Genomic DNA, 20,319 nt, shown 5'->3' on the forward strand with positions numbered 1-20,319 from the left:
AACAAAGTGCAGACATGCTGGATAAAGGTCGGTGTAGTAGATTTGAACGCACATCTGATATGTAACGAATGAAGCAATAGGTTCGCAACTGAGAAACAAATGTTTTGCTTACTAGCGGAAAAGAAACAAGGGTACTGATTAGGTACAGCCAAACTGCTACTAAACCTTATCTACTTGGTAACCTTTCATCATAGCACCACAAACAGAAGAAAGAAACACTACAACTAATCAATTCCTCCCTCACATAATAATGGTAACAGAAACATACGATATAAGCAAAAGACAGAAATGCTGTTATGCCTCGGTTTTTATTGCGCTCATCAACATCCACCCTTGGAACCAGCTCTGCGACCGGAAGTTGCAAAAGTGAAGCCCATCTGCAGAACAAGGGGCGGTAACAAACTGAGTAAAGCCGTTTATGGAAATGTGTCAATCTGTACAAGTTGTGTGCAACCATACACCGGTCAGCTTCTGAGTTCTGAGAAGTACCTTGGTTAGTGACTCGTACCACCACGAACAGTAGAAGTGATAGAAAACACTTCTAATTTCACGTTATTATCTCTCTGGTTGATCAGAACTCGAAGCTCCATTAGGAGGTGTGGACAAGTTGCTCGTTGATCCATTCTCCACTGGAGGAGGATTTCCCCACTTTCTGTCAGATTCCAATGGCTCCATGACATAAACAGTGCCATCGGTAAGGCCTAGAGCGAACTGATTTGCTTCTGAAGGATGTGCCGCAACCACGACTGGATGAACGTTTGAACTACAAAAGCAACAACATATCAGCAGTTTTTTAGTGGCAAATACATAAATGACTTGCCTATTATAAGAATATTTTACAGAAAACAAACATGTGAGTGGTCCAAAAAGATTTCAAAGAATAGTTTTTTTAACAGCCTAACTTCACAGAGTAAGCAGATACAAATCAATACTCGTTGAAAGAATACATGAGCAATGCCTACAATTATGCTACAGCTTAGTGAAGTTCAATTTTTTTTATTCACATTAATTATAGTTCACTTCCTCCTGCAACAATATCCCAAATCAAGTTGATCGTGATTAACATGTAGTGCTCCACACTCGTGTACTTTTTAAGTATGGCACGTAAACTGGAAATTAAATACAATTATTAAAAACCCTCGGTGGATTTCATCAGGAGTTAAAACATCTTTGTTCTAATACCATAGGATGGATTTCAAATCAGGTACGTATTTAGGGATAGGATTTATTTGCTCGAGGAAATAAGCAAACTAACAAACCTCCGAACTGTCTTAGTCATCTATCACAGACATGCAATTGGTACTTTGAATTACTACTGTTCTATAATTCTTAAAAACGTCATGTATTGCACTGAATTTAATTTCCTGAGAAGATATACTAATAATTCTATCACCCACTGAACTAACTAACTGCTTTGAAACAGAAACCAACAACTCAAAACACAAACCCTCTGAAATGAGGACAGGCAAGAGTTACAATTTAGCCCAGTGGTTCATACAGCTAACCCCAGAGTTTCAATTATGTTCGGTTGAGCCTTATAGAATACCTGATATTTGGTGGAAGATAAGAAGCTGGAAGAATTCGGCACTGGAGTCTCAAACTTGATGCGCTAAATATACAGACAGTCGCATCCAGGAAGCTTGCATAAATCAGTTGACTATCACATGAGAATGTTGCATGTGTTATTGGAGCAGAATTTTCTCGAACAGGCCACTGAAAGCAAAGTTAAGGTGAGCCACAAGACAACCTTCATAGCAAGAAGAAAGGCAGAGCGTGAAGGATAACAATGAAATGTTACCTGCTTGACAGGTTCTAGTTTTGAAGCATCGTAGATGGCAATCTGGGTCTCATGGACAACAAGACAATGCAGTTGATCTTGGTGGAACTGAACTCGTGTGTCCAAGATGTTAGATGTTGGGCGACCTGATGGTATCTGCAAAAATCTGCTTCTTTGCCTCTCCCATCCATCAGTGTTCCAAACACATATCTACAAGAGGAACAATCAGAATCGCTAAAGATGGAAAAGAAGTAGTTTGATAGAGATGATCTGGGTAAATAGTTCAGTAAATAACCTGGGCATCAGCTCCAGACGATACCAACACATTTAACACATTCGAGAAGGCGAGGCCGGTAATTTTCTTAGAGTGCCCCCTAAGTTTGCTTTTGACCTGTATAAAGGACAAATAACATCTTATTTGAGTGAACTTTGTTTATTGTATCAAAGAACAATGTTAATCATGTTAGCAGGTGCTAATACCTCATCAATTCGGACATTGTAGATTTGGATGGTTGAGTCATCCATTCCAATGGCAATTATGTTGTTATCTTGAGGATGGAACGCAAGAAAAGTTGCTGCTGGTGGCGGAGGCATAAATGTTGTCATCGTCTGCAGGGCAGCATAAAAGTCAGGGCATCTTCTACAAGAGAATTGATACATTACCCATCATCATAATGAACTACTAACCTTAAAAGTCATCATGTTGAACAAAGAAATTTTCCCTCCAGAAGCTGACATGACATATGAATCATTCTTTGACAAGGCAAAGCAGTGAACTGCCTCTTCAGGATTATTGTCAATTATGTCATTAGTCATGAGGATGCCGCTCGGAGGTTGCCACAATTGAGGTGAAACACTCGCAGTAGCCTACAAAGAATAAATAGCAAACTGAACCAATTAGCAACAAACAAATGTGTAAACTGTCCACCTCTAATGTACAGATCTAGTAAGCAAACTAAGAACTATGCATAAACAATCACAATTTCACCTTTCCAGTTGAATTCCGTTCATTACGTGGCCATTTCCATAGTAGATGGACGGCATTTGAAGCTAAAGCCAAGATAGCAACACCAGAATTTGTGTAAATCAGTCTTGAGATCTGCAACAACATACAAATAAGCTTTGTATGATAAACTTAAGTGCACACACAAGATTGCTAGAAAACGATGCATATTCAAAATATATATATCGAGGTAAAATGCAAGAGAAGAAGTATCACCTTAGTTGTCCTATGATTATCACCCAATTTCAATGATCTGCACTGAGTAGTATCAGCTATCTCCATAAGCTTCCAGACCTTTGACTTGTCCATTGACTCATCGGTGATTCTAGGTTTTACATCGACCAAGCTTCTGCTGTCTCCATTCTACAAGAAAAGTTCAAGAGTACAACCAAATTAATTAAGATTAATTAAAAAAAATTATAGAACAGATCAAGAGAAAAGGAATCTGAGCAAACCATTGCAGTTATAGCTGACGGAGCAGCAGCTCCAGAACTGGTTGCAGCTGCAGCAGCGGCTGCCGCGGCAGCAGCAGTCAACGGGTTTATCAGAGGCTGCACCAATAAGGATTGATTGGGTCATGCATGCGGAAAGAATAAAAAATATCTCGGAAAAGTTCATTGATTACAAGAAACTACCTTTGTTACAGTCTCAGATGCACTGCGAGAAGCATCAAAAGAACGATTTTCCAGTGTGCGCAACAAACGAACACCGTCAGCATTTGCTAGCACCTTTATACCATTATCAATGGTAGAAACAGCCAACAGAGTACCCTCCTTGTTAAAGCGGAGACGTGGGCTTGCCTGATAATTATGTTACCAGTCTTCAGGTTAGAACAAGTTTTTATTTGATCAAAAAAGTAATTAACAAACAAAACAGAACACGAAGGGGAAAAACTCACAGGTAGGCCACCATCAGCTTCAATGGTAGTCAGAAGACTAGTGTTGTCCATGTCCCAAATCTTTATCACGAATTCATCTCCAGCAGCCAAAAACCTATTGCGTGTCGTATCAAATTGTACAACACCCATAGATCGCTTACGGAATCCCTGATATGTTCTCTTCACAGCACCTTCACTCTCATTCCATTCCACCAAGTGTGATTCACCATCCTTGCTAGTCCCACAGGAAAATAGTCTACACAGAGGAAAGAAAAAATGAACAAAGTGCAAAACACCTGTACATTCCTAACTAAAAGTGTGAACAGCGAACATAGAATATGAACCTTGAACCATCAGCACTATATGCCATTGTAGTGCACCAATGACCTGGTGCATCATAGTCAACTCTGGACCCCAGATTATCATATAGCCATGCCTTTATCTTTCCATCTAAAGCAGTTGAAAAGATGAACTGCATAATAGGCGAAGTAACAAACATTAGCTTCCTACAGAAAAAAGAGGATGTAATATTGTACAAGTGACTACTATAATAAGTGCATGAGTACCTGAATATTTTCCTTATAATGTGGACAAACTGAATAAACAGAAGCTTCATGACCTTCAAAGGTGAACTGTTTCGTTCCACTAGTGGCCTCCCAGACCTAATATGCAATTATAAGTTCACATTTCTCAATTAAACAATGATGGTAACAGTCCCAGAATTAATGCCGTGAACTCACCTTTATTGTCTTATCATCTCCACAGGTAATTATACATAGCTGCTTATTTGGATGGGCGAATGCAATGTCATTTACACCACCAACATGTGCATCAATCTAATCAAGAAACAAAAGATAATTAACTCAGGAAACAAGAAGAAAATTATGTACAAGACAGTGAACCATAAGCAGGCAGTAATAGCTAAGTTATTCAGTCATACCTCCAAGTGTTGCCTAATATCATCGCCACCATGATAAGAATAAATCTGTACTATATGTCTTGAATAAGCAACACCTTTTGAACAGAAAATAACATTAGAGCACTGCCAACGAGAATGTACAGAAAGAAGAACTACTAGCGGCATCTTACCAAACAAGGTTCCATCAGGACTCCATATTATGCGATTAACTGACACAGAAGGATCCTTGACAAGCCCTGCCTGTTTGTGCAGTGTACATTAAGTGATTAAACGCATACTTAGATTGCATATGGGTAAAAGAAACACCAACTTACTGAACAACATATTTCAATAGACAAACCTGGAGGGCCATAGAACATTTCCCGAGCTCCCAAACCTTGAAGTTTCTTACAGCGAGTTTTTCCTTGGTGCCAACATCCCACAATCCAATGTCACCAATATTGGTACCAACTAAAACAGATACAGAGTATGAGATGCTATGGGAGTGATAAAATGATCCAAGATTTATAATGGGAGGAGACATTCAAGGACTTACCAAGAAGAAGGGTTTGTTGCACCGGATGGAAATCCATGCTCATCGGAACTGATCCCTGACTCAATGTACGTGCAACAGTTTTATGGAAATCATCTTGGGGATAACTGTGGCTTTGCGGGTAAGTCGCTGGCATCATATTCATCGGAAGATTCACCTGTGAAAATGCCACCATGACTCAAACCACGTATATACTTACGATTGACTAGGCATAACATGAAGTACTATCAACTATCAAGTACCAACTGCAAGAATCCAATAGTGGTGACAGGTTTTTGAGAAAAGAGAAATTGCTAATACCTCCTCGGATAACCCAACTGGCCTAGGTCTCTTCGAGAGATGATCAGAATCTCCAGATGGATAATCCATAGAAGGATTGGCTGTCGAGGGTGTCCTAGGATGCTTCAACATAGCTGCTGCAAGACGTACATGCAGAATAGTATTAATAAACCATATGACATATGTAATACCAACTATTCACAAAATCCAATATTTCTCTGCAACATTAACAAACATAAGTACCAGGATTCGTAGGAGTACCAAATCCGATAGCACCTCCAGAAGCAGAAGGGTGTGTTACTGCTGGAGGGTTTGACATCCAACCAGCCAGAGGTGCAACCGGTGTTGGTGCAGGTTGAAAAGGCTGAAACAGACATAAATCATCAGGTTATTAACAATTGTAACCTTCGACATATAGATAAAGTATAAAGATATGACCAACAAGCTTACTCCGTGGGCGCCAATTTGGGCTCCAATTTGGGCACCAATTGGCGGGAAACCGCCAGGTTTAGGTATAGTAGATCCAAGTAGTGGATTGTTTGCAGGTGATGGAGCACGTGCACCATTTGGTTGACCACAAGAATGATCAACAAAAAGGGTCTTGATGTCAGGATTAGGCCTAGGATTTTTGCAAAGCTGGTGCTGCCAGTTTAAGCTGCAATATATTTGCACAACAATATTATACTATGAATACTGAAGTAGATGGTGGAGATTCCACCTTCTAAAATTAACAAAAAAAACAATTTCACAGGAAGGGAAAAGTATAACTATTTGAATATGCAAAGATTTGAGAGATCAAGACATGTTTCAATTCCATAGAGTGGAGTCACGGGTAAACGCATCATGATCAATAAGCTATCCTGGTATTATTTACTCATTTAAACTTTCAAGTTGTATTCTACTAATGAACTACTGAAAGAACGAAAACGCAAACAAAAAACTTGACTTTTTTTATTTATGACTATAGGGTCCATTAAACTCATCACGACAAGAAAATGTATTTACAATGTATTGGTAGAAATGGGGCAAAAGTCAAGATTTTCACCCATGAATAAATCAAGTTCTTCAGAATAATGAATGAACAGCAGTCCTGACTTTGTTTAGGACAAGTAAAGCTAGGTCAAATGTCCTAACCAAGCAGAGTTGGTTCAATAAATTTGGGGAGGATATATTGTTGGACACGACCGCACGAGCCTATCAACTTATAACATTTTTATCAGACTAGTTTAAAACAAGAGAAAGTAGAGGTAAAGCCCTATGGTGATATATTAAAGTAAATATACGCCTAACTAGCATTAACAGATATGCAGCATAGACGAATAAATGAAATGTCCAGATAACGGAGAGAATTAGTGCTCTCAGATGATTTTTAATCGCGTGCTACCTCTGGTTGATAAGTGTCCTCAGCCTAGAACTCTTGAGATTAGGGAACTGGAGCTTGTCGCGGAATAAGGGGTTGGCTTCGATCAGCTTCTTGAGCTCGACAAGCATTATCGCTCTTGCAGATTTCGTATCACCATACTTGGAGAGCTGCTCGTTCTCCCTGTTAATAACACAAAAGCAGGAACCATTCGACAGTTAGAGCCTTAATAATGATCGCAAGAACCTAATGTGTAAAACGAATGCAACTGCCAGGATTTTACCTGAAGTTCTCCAGAGTCAGTAACTGCGTGATCTCCTTAAACAGCTCCTCGTTGAAGGACGCAAACACCTTCAGGTCCTTGACCAAGATTTCAACCGCCTTTGACCGATCGTGCCTGGCAGCGAAGAAACCCACAATCATCAAATGCTGTCCAGCAACATTTTAAAAATAAATACTTGTACAGAAACCTCTTTTTTTCTGGTCTTACTTATCGAGCGCCTCGAGGTACTTCTGCTTGCGGATCTCGAAGAATATCTTCATGGAGTAGCGGTTGTCATCGACCTTGGTGAAGCCGCCGAGGTAGCGCTCCACCTCGTCCCAGTTCCCGTTGATCACCTCTTCCTCGAAGTACTTCATGTTGAAGTAGAACCCGGACTCCTGCTCAAGCCTGTAAATAAACAGACACAAGGTGAGCACCGCTGGACGGACAGACAAAAACGTAAAATTTTGCCATTTCTATGTTGGATAGGATGGGTCACTCACTTGTGGACGGTCTCCTTGAACTTCTCCTCATCGAGGAACTGCAGGATGAGGAAGACGAGCTCCCGGCTGAGAGAAGACATCCTCCTACCACCACCCGGAGGCGGCAGATGCGGCTCGGCTCAAGGGGGCGCACGACCCCCCACCTGAAGAAAAAGATGCGGATTCGGGCTCAGTTTCTGACACCTCGAAGCCGCGGCGGAATAGCAGGCGGAAAGCAGATCAAAGAAAGGCGGGATCGATCCAGGCAGAGTGTTAGGGCTTACCGTCGGTCGGCGGTCCGGACGGATCTCCTCCGCTCCGCCCCGGGCCGGCCGGGTAGAGGGGTGGAGAGCTCGAGGCGGCGTGGGTCGGTCGTGCGCCGCCGGCGGAGATCGGGGTTCCCGATTTGGGGGGCGGCCGGGGGCTGTCTATCGCGAGAGGACCGCGCGAGAGAGCCGGGAGGATGAGACTGAGCAAGGGGCAGTATCGTCAGTCAACAAAAGGACGGAGCAGGAATGGGGCTTCCTATTTAAACCCGACGAGACGATAATGGAAACAAAAACAGACAAACAGCGTGTCGTGGACTTTGCTTTCCTTCCTAAGCACAATTAAAGCACGTGCATGGTTAATACTCTGTATACTTACATGGATAATACGCGCGTTTCCTGTAGTATACTGTACACGAGATGTACTACGTTCAAACCCTAGATCTGTTTCGAACACATGTCTGCTTGACCATTCCACGCTGAAAGTAGAGACAAAAAAAAAACGTTTCGTGGTGAGATCTAGACCGAACCGTGCCTTGGCAAGAAAGAAATGGGTCCCCTAATCTCATCTCGGCACACGAAACTCGGAGGTTTTACTTGTCCAAAGATTTTTCCCACGACCTAACCCTCCAAAAAGTTTCCGACCAACGACTATTTGGAACATGGATTTGTAAGAAGACTTACAGATCGAGCTTTGTGGTTGGTGGAGATTCCTGGTTTGAGGGACCGAGGCAGAGGGTGCGGCAGGAGAGAATGGATTGGGGTTCGGAGACTAGGGCAAGGAGCTCGTAACCAACTCTCTCCTATTTATAGGAAAACCCTCATCTTACCGCCGATAAGCGAGACTGATTATCAATCTGTTCATGCACTTATCGATCTGCTTATCTGCTTATACATGATAAGTGATATGCACCGCGTGGTACCCTGATAAGCCATCCGGACAGTGGGGAGATGGTGGTCCACACGGCTCCATCGCCATTAACGCAAGGGAATCCCGGGTCGGATTTGCTTTTGGACCAACACGTCGCCTCCAGCCTGTACTCAACAACTAAAAGAAGCCTTTTAATGCTCTGGAGACAATAAACCATCTTTTCAATTCCTGCCAAAGAAAACACATAAGGGGACAAATTAAGATACCGTTCACAAAAATTTCCCTCAAATACACAAACATCATTGTAGTGGTAGTAATTATTTTGGTTGTTATTCTTTTTTTGTTTTGTTTTTTTACTACATGCATGATTCACCATAACATCAAGGTGGTTTGTAGATAGTTGATATCATGCTTTCCGCACGATATTTTGGTTGTTATTCAAATACTACTATCTTTGTTAAGATGTCGCAAGCTTATCTAAATTTAGATAGTAAATCTAGACAGTCTTTAGTGTACAGATACATCGAAATTCAGACAAATCTTCGACATTCTTTTGTGGACGGAAAGAGTAGTACAATTTGGAAAGCATGGCAATGTGCGTGTCATCTTTTACGCATGTTGCATCGATGATCTACATGTACACATGATAAAAAATGTCTCATATTTGTCTAAATTTAGATATATCTACGATAACAAACATTTTTAGTGCGGAACAAACTATACTCGCTTTGTTTCATAATTTTTTCGTGATTTTACTTTAAATTATAATCACCAACAAGAATGTATATATACATGTTTAAAAAAGAATGTATATATACTTTCTTTGTTCCATAATTCTTATCTTTTTGAAATAGTATTTTGCCTTGTTTCAAAAATGACAAGAATTATGCAACTTAAGAACTATATATATTGCCCCCGCCCAATGAATAAGCCTTATAAATTTACTCAAAAGTCAACATTTAGTAAGTTTGGTAAATATTACGGACAAAATTATAACATTTATGATACCAAACCAATATTAATAGATTCACTATAAAATATATTTCCATACTTCCACTGTTCTAAAATAAGTGTCATAACTTTGTTTAAATACGGATGTATCTAGACACTTTTTAATTGTGCATACATCTTAATCTAGATAAAATTGTGACACTTATTTCAGAACGAAGGGAGTAATATATCTATTTCATGTTTATATTTTGTTCTTTATATTTAGTCAAACTTAGTAAGCTTTGACTTTTGACTAAATTTTTAAAATTATTCATTGCAATGGAAGTAGTATACATTGTTGCCACGTAAGTATTTGTTTTGTGAAAATTACACCGATGTATTAATAATCATCAATGATAGTAAAATAGGTATTTAGACCATCTAACAATGACTACAAACACTAGAACGAGCCGAAGGCGCGCCGTCTTCCTTACCCCTCCATCACAGAGCCAGACAAAGTTTATCGTAGTAGAGATTGTTGTAATAGACAGACATGAAGACGTTATATTTAACATTATCACCACGGAATGCATGTGTTGCATTATCGGTCATGTGGTGCAGTTAATCGCGCACTCACGCTGTAGCACCGGGCTTGGCACTTACTCCCTCCATCCGCGAACAAGTGTAACTCATTCTAAGTCATTTTTTTAAGAATTTTGCCGACTTCATAGGAAAAAAGTAGCATAATTTGCGCACTAAAAATGGTACGGAGTACCACAAATCTTTTTAAAATATATCATCTAATAATGTATACCAATTTGATAACATATATGTTTCTACTCTATGCTATAAAATTGGTTAATTAAATTCAAAAAAGTTTTACTTATGACACACTAGAAGAACACTTATTGGTGGGCGGAGAGAGTACTAACCAATATCTTTTAGGGTCCCTTTGATTTATAGAATTTGTATAGGAATTATGTAGGATTTGGGTCCTATAACAAAAAATTATACACAATTTGTTTGATTCATAGGAACATATCCTATAGAAACTAATCTTATAGAAATTCAGTAGTGCAAATCCTATTAAAAAAATCATACCCTTATGAAAAATTTCTTTGCTACAATCGAACGCACTTCATCTTTCCATAAAATTCAATTATTGCATGACATCTGAATCATGTGCTTTTCTATCCTGTAATTAAAGAAGCCCTTAGCTTTGGTTGTTAACCTCTTGTACTACAATATTGGGTTCAGAGTTATTAATGAAGGCTGAGTACTATCCATTTAGTAATTGTATAACCGAGGGCATGATCGTCGACACTTAAATACATGTAGGAAGTAAAACTTGCATACATGATCATTGTCTTTTCATGCTTTTGGGCTTTGGGACAGCTATGGGTTGAACCAATCGTATGCATTAACCGATGTAGAGATGGTGGTTTCTTCCTTTTTGGATAAAAAAATCATAAACCCAAATGCTTAAAGGAGCGTGTGCGCTTTCTCCAAGTCGGCACTCTCTCGTTGTACACGAACCATGCCCCCACGCATGGTGGAACAACCGAACAAGCAAACTGCTTAAGAGAAAAATAGACGACGTAAGGGTCATGCAAACTGCTTAAGTGCTTATGAATCAGAAAAAAATCATTATTCTCTAAGGAAGCGGTCATCTAAAAATTGTTTTCATTGTTGCCTTCCTTGCGATGAGTTTTTCAAAATTAGATCCAACATAAGCATGACTTTTTTTTTATGAAGCAGCTTTCTGTCACGAAAAAGAAGACAGTTATACAAACATGTTTTTTCTAGCATGATCAATAAGTTGACAATTCTTTGAGTAAAAACAAGTTTCCAGTATGTTGTTGTTTTTGCTTATCATAAAAGTGGCAATTAGAAATCGCCTTTTTTGCAATTTGGAGGGCACACACTGATATACTTTGGAAAAGGCAACAGAAGGCATGGAAAGCAAGTTTGTATTACCAACATTTCATATCATAAACTGGTAATTTGATCACTTTTTTTATGAATTGGTTGGGTAAAATAGAGGATAAAAACAAGTTTATATTATGCATTTGTTTTTTTAATTGCTTAGATGCATTTTTTTAGGGCATGCATTACTTCCTAAATTCAAGCTTATAATACAAACTTTCTTTTTCATTACACCAAATTGTTGTTTATAATACGTGTGTAAAGTACAAAAGTAGGTAAATGCATTTGTAGACAAGTGGATTTTGTACACCCAAGCATGGGTGTGGGTCTATCATGTACCACTCGTTTCTAGTTCGAGATTCGTGCGTGAACAGATCAGTTGGATATTTAGGTCGACCTAGCGCAATTTTTCTATCACATCGCTCTGTCCTTTCCCGTGGCTTTTCTCCGTGTAACCAGGAGCAACAGAAGCCTCTGTCCTCCATGTCGGGACCTCGTCCTTCGGTGGAGATGCTCTGCTCTATCCAAAAAAGCAGTAGACTCTCTCTCTCTTCACTTTTTCTCTTGCTCTCGCTGCCGGCAATGATTCTAGCTTTTCCCCTCGCCGGCCATCTTCCCCGGGTGTGGCGACTGCTCCCTTGTGCCGCCGCGCGCGCCGACTTGCAAGTCCAAGAGGAACATTTCCGTAGAGCTTGGAGGGGGTCGTTCCTCGCTCTCGCCGCCGGCAAAATCCACCTTTTTTTTTCCACCGCCCGCCACCTCTGGCGCCCTGGTCGACCTACCGGTGCCGGCCGGAGATTGCCGCGGCCAGCGCCGCGCGCAGGCGCGACACGGCTGTGGCCTCTTCTCGAAGCTCCGCCTTACGTCACCACCGCAGCTCCACCTTGGCCGCCTCTTGAGAGCTATCTCTCCGACCGCGCCACCTCTGTGTCTTTCCCGTCGCCACCTGCAAAGAAAGATGTCAGACACGGTGGAGGTAGCGATGGAACAAGCGCCGGTGGAGGGAGGAAGAAGCCGCCGGCAGAGGTGGGGAGAAGAATCAGGCGGTGGAGGACAAGAAACCGGCCGGGGAGGGCAGCGTCGCCCAAATCAATCTAGAAGGCAAGAACAGGTCCGATCCTTCTCTTCGCCCATCTGTTCTGAAGAACAAATTAGAACAAGGCTATCTAGCAGACTAGCACTAGCAGCACATCATGTCTTTTTAATTCGGAAAAGCCCAACTAACTAGCTCCAGCCATCTTTTCTGAAGATATTGCTGTTGTGTTTTCTATTAGTATTTGCATTTATACTGGCATCTAAATCTTGTTACTTTCTTGAATATATTTTACATGATTTCTGGAACTTGGATGAATATAGCTCTCGATTGGAATAATCATGTTCTAGTGGTGTTGCATGTAGGTTCATAACTTTTGGGTCTAATCACTCATGAAGTGTATAGAGTGTTCTACGCTTGTGTGAAAAACACTGCTACTTATGCTCCAGATCAAAGCTTACTTATGAAAAGGAGGCAAGCTTCACTCCTCTTGTTTAAGAAAATGGGAATGCATTGGAAGGGTCTGGTGGTGGTGGTTGACTGCAATGTCTTGCATTGGAAGGCTCTCGTGGTGGTGGTTGTGTTAAGGTATTGTCTACTCCTCTCATTCCTCATGTTTACTGCAAGCTGAAAACTGTGGATGCTTGAATCCGCTATTTGTTTGACAACATTAGAGATTCATTCACGCAAGCACTTGATGCCATGCTTGCTGTACTGTGGTCAAGGTTGCAGTGCCTTGCATCTTTTTTCTTGTAGAAGTCATTTGCAAGAAGGGGGTAGCGGCAACGGCAGCAGAAAGCAATTTGGAGATCATCAACGACGGTGTCCAGAACATCATGGAGCGTCAAGTTCGCACTCGGCTGGAGTGATTCTGCTATAGTCGTCAGTTAGCTCATAGTCGTCGCTTAGGAGTAGTCGTCAGTTAGCAGTACGTCGTCAGTTAGCAGCAGGCAGATGTTTTCTGGGCATCTTTTTGGCCGATGACAACTTGCAATATGGTAGCAAAATCTGTCTTCTACCATGTTCAGTGATAATGATATGAAATAAATGGCTTGCAAGTCTTGCGATTAAGAAAAAAAACTTGTACTCCTTCGTCTAAGATGTTTCACTAGTACAAGCTGATCGAAGGACAGCTTTTTTTATCCATTGTAGATCAAACTCAGTAGCAGCAGGAAGATGTTTTTGGGATCCTATTTTGGATCGCCATATTTGTCTAGGACGATCACCACCAAATCCACTGTGAGATGTAAACCGTCTAGCAAAACACAGCATTGGCCGTCACAGGAATTTGATATTCTCGCTTTAATCCTGGGAGTGAGGACTGACGGAACGGTATGGTTATCGACTTGTCTTATTGCGAGCATCATGAGCGAGCAGTTGCACATGTGGGTGCTTACCCAAGCCACAGTGTTTGGTCGGATGGGTCGACGCCGGGGTGACACAGAGTTCATCACGAGAGGATTGAAATTAAATCGCCGGACGGGAACAAATTTGATGGGCAAAATCCGGCAAGAGTGTAGCAGCAGAGGATAGGGAATTATTGCAAGAAGAAAACAGTAGGGGACCAAAAACAAATCCTCCCTTCGAAGGACAACAGGAAGTTGGGGGAGGAAGGGATGGATTCCATTAGTCACCTGGAGAAGTGGAGATTATTTAGAGGTGGACGAGATCCAGCCGCACTGTGACCGACGCCTACAACGGCAGTGACGACGAGGAGGAAGTCCTGCTCCAGCTTTGCTCGCTTCTCCAAATGAAAGCAACTCAACCAACACAAGGGCGTGAAGCCGCAGCACCGAGACACAACAACGATTTAAGAATATATAGGGAGGAAGGCAGCACGAGCCGGCAGAGAAGGAAGGAAGAGAAGGCGCCCGGATTCCAGTGCGCCGGATTCGACGCCGGATTTCCGTGATTCCAGCGCGCCGGGTCCGCCGGTGCTGAAGCGGTGGCCAGATGTCCCACCGCTGCTGAGAGATGACTGAGATATCGGTGCAGCTAGGCAGGAAGAGCAATGGAGGGACATGCAAAGAAGAAGAAGTCGAGGAGAGGATGGTGGAGAAGAACTAGAGGTGGGGGACGGTATCCATGTCGAGAGAGGAAGAAACACCTACGCTAGGCCTTGGCAGCCGCGGAGGATGTCGTGTGAGAGAGGAGACGCACCAGCGGATTCGTGGAGTCAAAAGCCGTGTCGGGAGGCTTTCTGCCCCTGTTCATGGGACCCGCTAACTTAGCAGAATTGAAGGAAATAGAGTAAAATGATTTCTCTCACCTGACACCTTTTCCGAATCTCCAAGCATCCAACGGCTGGGGAAGCACCCTCACCCATGCTTGGGTGTACAAATGTATTTCCCACAAATAGCACTTGCTTGAAATTTCCATTTTCCATTTTAATTTGCACATACATGTCTTAACTGATATTAAACTAATCAGTTCTACAAAATTCTTTCTCATACTACATAGTTGTTGTTCAAAATTATTCGTCAACATGGCCGTGCGAGGTCTAGTTTGGAAGACCTCGTCAACACAACAATGCAAATTGTAATTTGGAAGCCCGTTTTTAGAGGAGTGTGAACTTTTGTAGGACGAGCACATGTAGCTTTTTTTTCAAAAATTCAAAAATGGCATTCTAAGTTTCAAAAAAATCTGAAAAAAAATCTAGATGTAGGCAATGTTGAGTTCTATCATTGTGAAAAATTTGAATCCAAGATACCATATATTCGATGCAGCACAAAAATAACAAAATCTGACAGATTTTGAGACTGTGAGAGTTTGTACTATTCACTATTATAGATACTAGAATTTGTCATTTTTGTATAGTCTCCAATATAAGGTATTTCGAGTGCAAATTTGCACGTTGGTAGAGCACAAGATTCTCTACATCTACATTTATTTGCAGATTTTTTTTGAAACTTTAAAATACTATTTTTATTTTTTTTTTAAAAAACTAGCTACATGTAGCTCGAGCTACGTTTGTGGTTTCCGTTTTTAGAGTGCATTAATAGCTCGGGTGCTCAGCGTCCAAGAAATAAAAACAAGGCAGATAATAGTTGAGAGCATTGTTAGCTGTAGCCATCAAACCAAATAAAATAGAGAACATTGTTAGCTGTAATCTGTTAGTGCGTTTCGTTGTTATCTTTTCCGGTCACTCTCCTACTTTCTTTTTTTGCGGGTATTTCAAACATGCCCTTTTGTCTTTGATTACGCAAAACCAGACATCTCCTATCATACTAATACTAAAAGGATGAGGTCAAGAAATGTGTGTTTAAAAACCAAAATTAACATGGTGTCGCTAGCAGTGAAACCGTGTCCATGGTCTAAACTAGCGCTATTGTTGGCAGGCGGGACCTTATATAAGCACGGAATCATCATGAAATAATCTGATAGCCATATTCTCCGTGCATAGTATTTTGTTACCCCAATTTTCTCGGGCCAAGCACCAAACAGATGAGCTTCAAAATCCCAGAAAGTGAGACAGAACTGCAAGCAGGAGTAGCACGGTGATACAACACGAGAGAAGCATTCTGAATTTCAAACATCCATACTGCCGTAATGGTATACATAGAAAACACAGCCTGATCCACAAACTGAGAGAGGTTGTGTTGATCATATTAACTGGATGCCCAGAACAAATTGTTCACACAACAGAATATAAATGCGCCTTTTATTTCGAGGTTCAATGAATCTCTTGATGTACACTAAACAAATGTATAGGCTAGGATACAGGTTTGGTACAAAACTGCAAAATGCTTAGCAAAACCCTGAAATATGGCAGGCAAAAAAAAGGAAGAGAAGGAGCGGGGACTATAAAGAGGGGCTTATTGTTCCAAGGAAGGTGTTATGCTAGATCTGGTGCCAATACAGGTGTACTGTTTGTGGAACCAACTGGTTCTTGTAGGGCAAGGTTCAGTGGAAACATCTCACACTGAGCACTGTGCGCCATCAACTGGTCCATGAGGACCAATGCGGCCATCGTTTCAACCATTGGAACAGCTACAAAAGAAATGATGGGAAAAAAATCAGATCATAGGACACTAGTGGAAGTAACAAAAAGTACAATATTAGAATGGTCCATTACCCCGGGGAACAACACATGGGTCGTGGCGACCCCTTGTCCTAAGTTCGATATCCTGATGATCCCTTGTTACAGTATTTTGCTTCTTCTGCAAAAATTAAATTGCTGACTCAGATAAATAGCTATATAACTGCCCCACAAGTAGCAAGAATGAAATGTTACCCATATAACTTTACTACTACTATACTGCAACAGAAAGAAGTTAAATATTTTGCACCATAGAAACATTTGTATATGCACAGTTGTTGCTCAAAAGTTTGATACTTGGCATAACAGTGGTGGTAAGTTGTAACTGCATAACATCACGGTTCTTATCATTCAAAAAGCATGCCATTGAAAATGCTGCTATACTTTCAAGATACAGCATTTTCACTGCTTTGTTATTCTGAAATGAACTTTGCTGAACTGGAATGGCTTACCCCGATAGTTGCTGTTGGCTTGAAAGCTACTTTGAAGTATATTGTTTCACCATTTGATATCCCTCCCTGTATGCACGTACAGTTAATAATCAGTGACATACTTCTGATTACAAGTACTGAAAATGAGCGCTAAAGCAATAGGGGCTAGGATAAATACCTGTACACCACCCGAGCGATTGGTTCGTGTTCTCACATTTCCAGCCTCATCCATGTAGAACTCATCGTTATGCTCACTTCCAGTTAAGTCAGTACCTGGGAACAAGTTACTAGTACTCAGGCCAACTGTAAAGCAGGAGCAATTTCCACAACAACTAATTTTGTGCCAAAAAAATTCTTACCTGCAAATCCACTACCAATCTCAAATCCCTTGCTTGCAGGAAGAGAAAGCATAGCCTTCGCCAGTAGAGCTTCGAGTTTGTCAAATACAGGAGTGCCAAGCCCCTATAAATTATACCAGCAAATCAAAGTCATTGTGTTACTATTGATGAATTGGTCAACAACAATTAAGCAACAAATATAAGAATGTAGCACAAACCATGGTCATGGGTAGAAAACAAATAGATGAGACTTTATTTTTTGGTTTATAATGGTGGAACACAGCAAAAGCAAGATAACAGGGTAATACTTACACGAGGAACATTTCTAGCAATACATGTGACCACCCCGCCGATCGAATTCCCATCAGTTCGCACTTTATCAATTGCAGCGATCATCTTCTCTGCATATTCTGGATCAGGGCATCTACAAATGTTGCTCTCTATCTGTAGAATATCAAAAAATCCAGTAAATCACTAAGCGTATCATGCATTTTTTTCCCTGAAAAGGATGTGAACCACAGACCTGGTCCAGGGTCACAGTTTCATAATCAACTGCATCGTCAGGCAGTACGACTTGGTGCACTTTGGAAACAAATGCCAGAATCTGCAGGTTGGTATTTTATGCCATAAGGTACTGAAAGGTTAAGTTACACAGAGAGAGAAATAGCCTCAAATTTTGCCCTTCTAAATGGGAATGAAAAGGTAAAATAAATCAGTATTTACTGTAGCATGATACTTGTACTACTGTAGATTTTTTACTCTATACAACACTATACAAGATGGATTGAACCACATGAGCAAATGAGTTGGCATATTTAGGTCAAGCAAGAACCAGGATCAAAGCAATATAAGGAGGGACCATTTAACAGAAAAACTACTGTGCAACACTGCTCATTTGTAAAATCTAATAATGTTAATACTCCCTCCGATCCCTTTTAATCGACTCGGATTTAGTACTGTACTAAATCCAAGTCGAGTCGATTAAAAGGGATCAGAGGGAGTATTATTATTATAAGTAAGACATATGTTGAATGCTTGGACATATTCATGATGTATCTACAAGCAAGTTTTCTTTCTTCAAGCTATATGTTGTTGATCAAGCAGTGACCAGGGTAGTGACAAGGCTTTGTACAGATGCAGAATACTTAAGAAAGAAAGTGCCAGGTAGGAGTAGAACTGAACCTCTACTCCAGATTTGAGCTTGAGAATTTTCTTTGCGAGAGCTCCTGCAGCTACCCTTCCAATGGTTTCTCTTGCCGATGACCTTCCACCTCCCTATATTTCAGTTGGCCAAGAAAAAGGTTCAATTAAACTATTCAGGTAATATTGAAACATTTTGCGCATGTAAAGTTGTAGCAGAAAAGATGCAACATCTAATGCTTCCATCTGTTAACTGGTCTATACATCCTGCATATAGATGGAAAAAGGTACCTGCACAGATCTAACGCCATACTTGAGGTCATAGGTCAAATCCGCATGGGAAGGTCTGTACGCCTTAGCCATTTCAGTGTAATCCTGTGGAATAAAAAAATGGTTGTGGAATAAGAGGATAAGTACCAACAATTATGGCCCTGTCAAATGCCCAGCTGCCATGAGTAGCTATTAGAAATATAATATGAGATGTTTGACACTTACACCCCCTCTTTGATCAGTGTTTGGGACGAAAACATGAATTGGCGTCCCAGTGGTCAATCCTGCAGAAAAAACATCAGCACTGTCATAATACTGAAACAATATAATGCATTCTTATTTCAAAATCAAAATCACCAAAGTAATCCTGTGTCTTGAAAGGTTACCCTACCTTCGTATGTCCCTGAAAGAATTTTACAGGTATCGGTCTCCTTTCTTGGGGTGGTAATTCTGCTCTGACCTGGCCGTCTGTAACAGTAAACCTTTTTCATGTTAGTTAGCACCATGGAAAATAATCTAATAATTACATCTCCAGGAGGTTAACACAATGCATTTCCAGTATTCAAAATTTTGGGAGCAGCTAGCTTGTCGCTGAAAATAATGTGATGATCTGGAAGCACACCTTCGGTCGAGGTCCGCCTGCATGTCTTCCTCGGTGAGTGGGATTCTGGGCGGGCACCCGCTGATGACGCAGCCGACACCGCCTCCATGAGACTCGCCGTAAGTCGCGACCTGGAAGTAGTCCCCGAAGATATTTCCGGCCGCCTTCACCTCTGTGATCGAATTTACAGAGGAACAAATGTTAGAGCTAGCTCTACTACGGTTCTCATTCCGACATAACAGATGGCATACCATGTAATAGATTGATGACTCCATGTGAACTTAGATACTACATACAAATTCAAGTTCAGGAAAGATCGACAATGGAAGTAGGTGCTATCACAACCCCCAGATCTCAAAGCAACCAATGGAGCAGGCAAAAAATGAACCCACTACTAAGCTATGCGCGACAGGATCAAACGAACTCGTGCGATCTTCAGAGGAGCATGGTTCCCAAAATTAGCATCGCAGAGGCGACTACGACGCTGCAGCTGACTAAGCAACCACGAGCTCCCCTTACACGAAGCAAAAGGCAATTCTCCCCTCGGACGAAACGGTTCTAGCAGTAGCAGCAGGAATCGAGGGTGGGTGGAGCTGACGGACCTAGGCGAGAGGCGCGGCGGCGGGCGACGGAGAAGCGGAGGGAGGCGGGGGCGGAGTCGGTGAGCGCGCGGAAGCCGCCGCGCGGGAGGGGGCTCCAGGGCGCGCCGGCGGTCACCCGGTGCGAGGCGGGCGCGGATGCCATTGGAATGGGGGAGGGTAGATTGGTTGGTTTGGTTTGGTTTTTCGGTTGGTGAGCGGAGGTGGAAGGAGAGAGAGAAGGTGGACTCTAAATACGCGACGGCGAGTCGTCACCTACCCACCTCCGGCGGCTCGGTCTGGGTTTGGTTTGGTTTCGTGGTGCTGCCGGTTGCCGCACCTACGACGGCGAGATCGCGAGTTCGGGTTGGTGAGGACGGAGGCGATTGACTCGTTTAATAAACA

At 41.6% G+C, this 20,319-nt stretch overlaps 2 protein-coding genes across 4 annotated transcripts; both read right to left on the reverse strand.

Annotated features, from left to right (window-relative positions):
• Positions 1-89: 89 nt before the first annotated feature.
• LOC124701971 (protein TPR3) lies at positions 90-7,651 on the reverse strand. 3 transcript variants are annotated; one of them, XM_047234073.1, is made up of 26 exons: positions 7,513-7,651; positions 7,238-7,417; positions 7,031-7,144; positions 6,772-6,930; positions 5,838-6,042; positions 5,631-5,751; positions 5,409-5,524; positions 5,112-5,265; positions 4,917-5,026; positions 4,747-4,816; positions 4,598-4,671; positions 4,398-4,493; positions 4,224-4,319; positions 4,002-4,129; positions 3,679-3,913; positions 3,416-3,580; positions 3,236-3,331; positions 2,997-3,143; positions 2,766-2,876; positions 2,465-2,644; positions 2,258-2,386; positions 2,073-2,168; positions 1,799-1,987; positions 1,547-1,713; positions 490-763; positions 90-377 (listed from the first exon to the last, which is right to left on the reverse strand). In XM_047234073.1, exons 1-25 carry the CDS (start codon positions 7,590-7,592, stop codon positions 556-558), a joined length of 3,426 nt encoding a protein of 1,141 aa, XP_047090029.1. In that variant the 5' UTR covers positions 7,593-7,651; the 3' UTR covers positions 90-377; positions 490-555. The 3 variants fall into 3 exon arrangements, with proteins under 3 accessions (XP_047090029.1, XP_047090028.1, XP_047090027.1); XM_047234072.1 differs by having other exon boundaries at positions 4,598-4,816; positions 5,649-5,751; XM_047234071.1 differs by having other exon boundaries at positions 4,598-4,816.
• Positions 7,652-16,161: 8,510 nt separating this feature from the next.
• LOC124701974 (chorismate synthase 2, chloroplastic) lies at positions 16,162-20,106 on the reverse strand. The gene is made up of 13 exons (XM_047234075.1): positions 19,939-20,106; positions 19,358-19,508; positions 19,127-19,203; positions 18,961-19,019; positions 18,757-18,840; positions 18,508-18,600; positions 17,849-17,929; positions 17,638-17,769; positions 17,347-17,449; positions 17,166-17,260; positions 17,009-17,074; positions 16,593-16,677; positions 16,162-16,507 (listed from the first exon to the last, which is right to left on the reverse strand). Exons 1-13 carry the CDS (start codon positions 20,078-20,080, stop codon positions 16,353-16,355), a joined length of 1,323 nt encoding a protein of 440 aa, XP_047090031.1. The 5' UTR covers positions 20,081-20,106; the 3' UTR covers positions 16,162-16,352.
• Between the last annotated feature and the right edge of the window lie 213 nt (positions 20,107-20,319).

Source organism: Lolium rigidum, chromosome 3 (assembly GCF_022539505.1).
Source record: "Lolium rigidum isolate FL_2022 chromosome 3, APGP_CSIRO_Lrig_0.1, whole genome shotgun sequence".
NCBI classification, from domain to species: domain Eukaryota; kingdom Viridiplantae; phylum Streptophyta; class Magnoliopsida; order Poales; family Poaceae; genus Lolium; species Lolium rigidum.